We start from the raw sequence: 5,616 nt of genomic DNA on the forward strand, positions 1-5,616 counted from the left end.
TTACTTCTAGCCCAAATGTGGAAAGATTTAGATCGGATAAATAGCGAATTATAAAGTCAAGATTATAAATTCAAACGAAAATTGTCAATATTCATCAAGAATTGTAAGTTTGAGAAATTTTTAATTGTGAATTATCATCAATTTGTGGAATTGTGAATAATATAAACTCGAGTGACTATTTTTCCAATATTTAACGAAATACAAGACTTTGAGCGTGAGCTAAATCTGCGTTTTAAAACTTATTTATCCTCCCTGCGTAGAGGATACTAAAGCACTCACTGAGTAGAGGGCTTTAGCACTCCAGGGGCAACGGACCTGCTAGCTGAACATAAAATCAAAAAACTTAAAATTGCACACAACAGCTTACGACATAGTCCAGAAAATACACACCACTTGAACCGTGATGCCGATGAATTACTTGCTATATAGTTAAACACTTCTTGAATTGCACAATAAATATTTTAAAATAAATGGACACGTAGATAGATTTTGGAGACATTGAGTATTTTAGATTTTGTTAGATAAGATATTTAATTTGTTTATTTTTCAACTGAATATAGAAAAGTTACAAAAGTTTTTTGATGATAAAACATTCCATTCTTGCTCAATATATTTAAAGAATCTGCGTAATCTTAGTACGAGATAGAGAATAGTGTCATTGGAATCTCTGTGAAATAGCCATTAGTAGTCTCCGTCAGCTTTATCTTCCGACTAGTCGTAACGTCGATTTGTTCCAGAATTTGAGAAAACACACCGAAAATGATGTTTCTTATCCCTTCGAAAAATTGGGGATAGGAAGATTAGCTTATTTTTCAATGGTATGAAAATTTCCCGGTGTACTCAATCATGCACGAAAAAACCTTGCATTCGGAATCAAAATTCTACAGAAAAAAATAGCGCATTCGCTAGAAAATAGAATGGACCTTCTATTGGCAATTGTATTAATTTTTTTTTGCTGATTCCATGGAAAAATTTCGCAGTTTATATGGACGTTCTCTTGCAATAGAGAATGTTTAATAAAAAATATCCATGAACAAAAAAGATTGTTTTTACAGGAATCCCTTGGCATAAATTTAAGTAGCTTCATTTTATTTTTCCCCTTCATTAGACGAATTAATCGAAAAACTTGAAAAATTTAGATCAAGAAATGTCTATAGAAAACATCATAAAAGAATACATTGTACAGATAAATTGAAATCTACCGATTTATTGTACGAAATATTTTCCACTGAACATTCCCATTGGAAAAAACGCACTGAAAAAGCCACGGAATTCTTCAACAGAATCGGCGAAAAACCGAGAAATTTTTCCTGTAGAAATTCAATCGAATTTTCTAACGATTGCGGTAGGTTTTTATCTGAATTTTTTTTGTACGTGACGAGGATATTTTCGAATTTTAACTGGCCTGGGCACCAACTCATCGCAAAGAATTACTCAAAAATGTGTAAGTGAATATGGTGAATGTTTTATGGATCGTTTTCTGCATTTGTCTTCCTGAATAACGCTATGAAAAAACCTGCAGAGTCACCCTCAGGCCCAAAACGCAGTACTTTCTGAGCATCGGCAGAATTAAAGCCACGAATAGTGTACCCTGGTGACACTGGAAACTCTCTCAATTCGAAGGACTCATACTTCTCCCTGGCTGAGATCAATTCTAGACAGGGGAATGTCTTCAACGCCCAGGCGACAATGCTCTCGTTCTCGAAAATAGTCACAGTGCACGTCGCGTACACCAGGGTCCCTCCATCCTTCAGAAGATCAACAGCCTAAAGAACACAATCAAAAACATTAGAAAAAAAATTTTCATCCGAAAAAAAATCTCCTGAAAATTCTCTCCAATCATTTCCCTGGATTTTTAAAAATATCTGGGGTTCTTGCGATCGAAAGCATTGAATAAGTGCAGATCCACGCCAGCAGGCTAAAAAAGTCAACGCTGGGGATTTTCTTCTCAAGTTTTTTACGAAAAGATGGCGATTAGACAAAAATTGTGAAAAAAAAATTCAAAAATATTAATAATCGATTTTTGGAAAATTTCGAGTTTTTGTTAATGATTTTTTTTGTTTACATTGGCCTCAATATCCAGCGGGGTTTCAAGCTATCAAATCGCCCTTTGGCTCACTCAAAGAACATGAAAAACCCTTCAAAATGAGCCGTCATATATAGTCATTATCTTCATTATGACGCGGTTTACACGAGAAAACGTGCTTTTTTTCAATCGTTAATTACTCAAAACGCTCATTTTTAAAGAATCAGAAATTTTCACCAATAATTGTCAATAAAATGACTAGAATTTTGGCGCCTATTAGAGTTTGTCTTTCGCCATAATTCGGCGGTTATTAATTTTTTCAGTGAGGCAAGTATTGAAAATGACCAAAAATCATTATTATTCATGCAATCAACCCTTAAATAAGTGAATATTCAATTAAATATGACCAAATGGTAAGGCTGGACTCATTATATCTTCTATAATATATCTTCAGCATGATTTTTGAGTGGAAAAAGATTATTTCTCTGATTATATCCTTGGCGAAAGAAGTTGAGAGTTGGACTCTATTTGTTTCCACGATTAGAGAGAAAAGACAGAGTTTAGTGAGAGTTCACGTAAGATGGCACCTCTCCCTGACTTCTCTACAGGTTTTGATAATTGAGTGTTAGGTTGTGGACTCAGGGGGTAATTCTCACTTACATCTCTATTATTTTGAATATTTGAATGTTGGGTTTTAGGATACAGGGTTAACAATCACTAAATTCTGTACGCTTTTTTATGGTCGATTGTTGGATTTTAAGCTCCAAGTGTGACACCTCAACTGTCTACGATTTTGGATAATTGACTGCCCAATTTTGGGGGCCAGTGGGATTCATACATTCTGACCCTTGCATTTTCAGACCCTTATCACTCTTGACCCTTAAAATGTCTGACCCTACAAAATGTTGAAAGGTCGAAGTTATGACTCATTTTTTCTGACCTTTAAAACGAGGGTCCGTTGCAGACCCTTCATGTCCTTGAACTTTTAAAACTTATTATTTCTGACCGTTCAAATGGATCAACTCTCTACTCTCTACAATTTCTAGAGAGTGGATAGTTGGGGTCGGGAATTTAGTGGGGGTAACTCTCTACAATTTCTAGAGAGTGGATAGGTGGGTTCAACTACTTTGTGACCCTCAAAATGGAGACACTTTGCAGACCCTTGTGGTTCCTGACCCGTAAAATTGCAGACCCTACAAAATGTTGGAACAGGGAACTTTTGACGCTCATTTTTTCTGACCCCTAAAACGAGAGTCCGTTGCAGACCTTTCATGTTCTTGACCCTTAAAATGTCTGACACTTGAAAATATGGAATCAGCGAACTTTGAAAACTTATTGTTTCTGACGTTTCAAGTTGATCGACTCTCTACTCTCTACAATTTCTAGAGAGTGGATAGTTGTGGTCGGGAGCTTAGTGGGGGTAATTCTCTACTCTCTCTAATTTGTAGATCGGAGAGTTGGGGTCGGAAACTTGGTGGAGGTAACTATCTACTCTCCACAATTTGTAGGGGGTGGATAGATGGTATTGAAGTATTTTTTTAGATTTAGTTCATTGCCGTTTTTAATAGGTACAGCCTTGTTACAGCATAAATAAGAAGCATAATAGTGTGAATACAAAGCAATCCAATGAGGATATTAATAAGTACAAATAAGCTTAGAATAAAAGTAAACATAAAAAAAAAGTAAANGGTAGAGTGGAGAGTTGAGGTCGGAAACTTGGTGGAGGTAACTATCTACTCTCCACAATTTGTAGGGGGTGGATAGATGGTATTGAAGTATTTTTTTAGATTTAGTTTATTGCCGTTTTTAATAGGTACAGCCTTGTTACAGCATAAATAAGAAGCATAATAGTGTGAATACAAAGCAATCCAATGAGGATATTAATAAGTACAAATAAGCTTAGAATAAAAGTAAACATAAAAAAAAAGTAAAAGTGGTTTGGGAGGAACGATCCGTAAATTACCAGGCAGATGAAGTTAACAAAAGCAGAGACCTAATAAAAAGACGTTGTAGGCTACCCTAGGTGGTATGATAGCTGCATTAAAAAATCAGAAAAATAAATGATAAAAAATATGGAACAAATAACTGACACAAAAACAAAATTCTTGGGAAAAAGCCGAAGCATAAAAAACCCAGATATATTTACTTCGATATAAGATCTAAACGATTAACTGCGAATGACGTTATTCACACACACACATATGCATCCATACATCAATGTTTGTCTAGGAACGCATAGGCGAACTGTCGACTGAATATGTAGACACACACGCGCACTGATAAATAACGATAGGATAAATCCCACACTGAATGTTCAGGTGGAATAAGTTAGGATTGCGCAATTTAATAATCACGACTTCGATATCGTGGCTTCGGTGCCACGTGTGACACGAAATCGTTGGATTTCGTGTCTTAGATTCAGATTTTTGATTGATAGCTTTTAGGTTTTTTCGTCACTATAGTTTGTGAATGAAAACGATTGATTGATAGATGGTTCCTTTCGGGTGATTATTTTGTCGATTATGACAACGATAAAGTCAGGATGACTTGTCAAATGATTGACTTGCAGTTGCAAACGAAACACACACTTGTGGCGTCGGTTAGACTCTGACATCATCGAGCGTCCCCGCATGCTCGGACCCGCCAGACTGGCGCATGGTGGCACCGCCACCCATTGTCGCCAACATACCAAGCGCGATTATATTCAAATACATGTTATGATGGAACATACTCCCGGCGAAAGCTGCGNGTAAAAGTGGTTTGGGAGGAACGATCCGTAAATTACCAGGCAGATGAAGTTAACAAAAGCAGAGACCTAATTACAAGCGTGTAAAGACTTCAAATATAAATAAGAATAGAGCGGAAAGCAGTCCAGAGGAAAAAATTAAAAACGGATCATTCGTATTCGTGAAGCGTTGTATGAATAGAAAAACATGAGAATGATCGCAAGTTAATCACGAGGGAAAAGGAGCCTCCGGAGGTCTAAAGTAGTCGGTGATGAGACTGACTCTGTTGGAACTAGTGGGAGGTAATGGGGGGATAGGGAACGAGAGCGACATTTGAGGGAACATTTAAGGAAAAAAAACAGGGTTTTGGTGGAGCAGGGTTAGTCTGAGGCCAGGAAGTCCGTGAGAGCCTTCAGCATGTCTTCAGGGGTGCCACCCAAAGGTATGTGGTCACTTAGCAGTGAGTTGCGGTAGGCCGCATAGAGCGGACAGAATAGCAGGATGTGACCTAGGTTTTCCAGAGCCCCACTGGAACAGACTTGGCAGGGTTGCAATCGTATAAAATACCTCTTTGATAGCGAAGGACATCCGGAGAGTTTTCGCCATCGATTGAGCCTTGAATCTCGTCATGACCAGCGGTAAGCGTTGCTGTAGGTAGCTTGCAGGTGCACCGGAAGAGAGCCTGGGTACCTGCAGCTGTACAAACGAAGACCAACACGCTCGCACTCGGTCCAACTCCAGGAGGTGGAGTTTCAGAGCAGAAATCACTCTGGGTTCTTCTCTGACCCAGTAGGAGACATCGGGGTTGGTGGCGTCGAATATGATGCTATGGGGACTCAGGAGGGCTTCAAGCTGAAGGATCGG

At 38.0% G+C, this 5,616-nt stretch overlaps 1 protein-coding gene across 1 annotated transcript; it reads right to left on the minus strand.

Moving 5' to 3' along the window:
• Positions 1 to 522: 522 nt before the first annotated feature.
• LOC107046451 (putative methyltransferase NSUN6) lies at positions 523 to 1,766 on the minus strand (the record flags this gene model as incomplete). The annotated part of the gene is given in 1 exon segment (XM_015269066.1): positions 523 to 1,766. A coding segment is annotated over 1 exon segment (300 nt), but the record flags the coding sequence as incomplete, so codon positions are not given.
• Between the last annotated feature and the right edge of the window lie 3,850 nt (positions 1,767 to 5,616).

The sequence above is a fragment of the Diachasma alloeum genome, unplaced genomic scaffold (genome assembly GCF_001412515.2).
Source record: "Diachasma alloeum isolate Michigan unplaced genomic scaffold, Dall2.0 Dall_scaffold_01394, whole genome shotgun sequence".
In the NCBI taxonomy this organism is placed as follows: Eukaryota; Metazoa; Arthropoda; class Insecta; order Hymenoptera; family Braconidae; genus Diachasma; species Diachasma alloeum.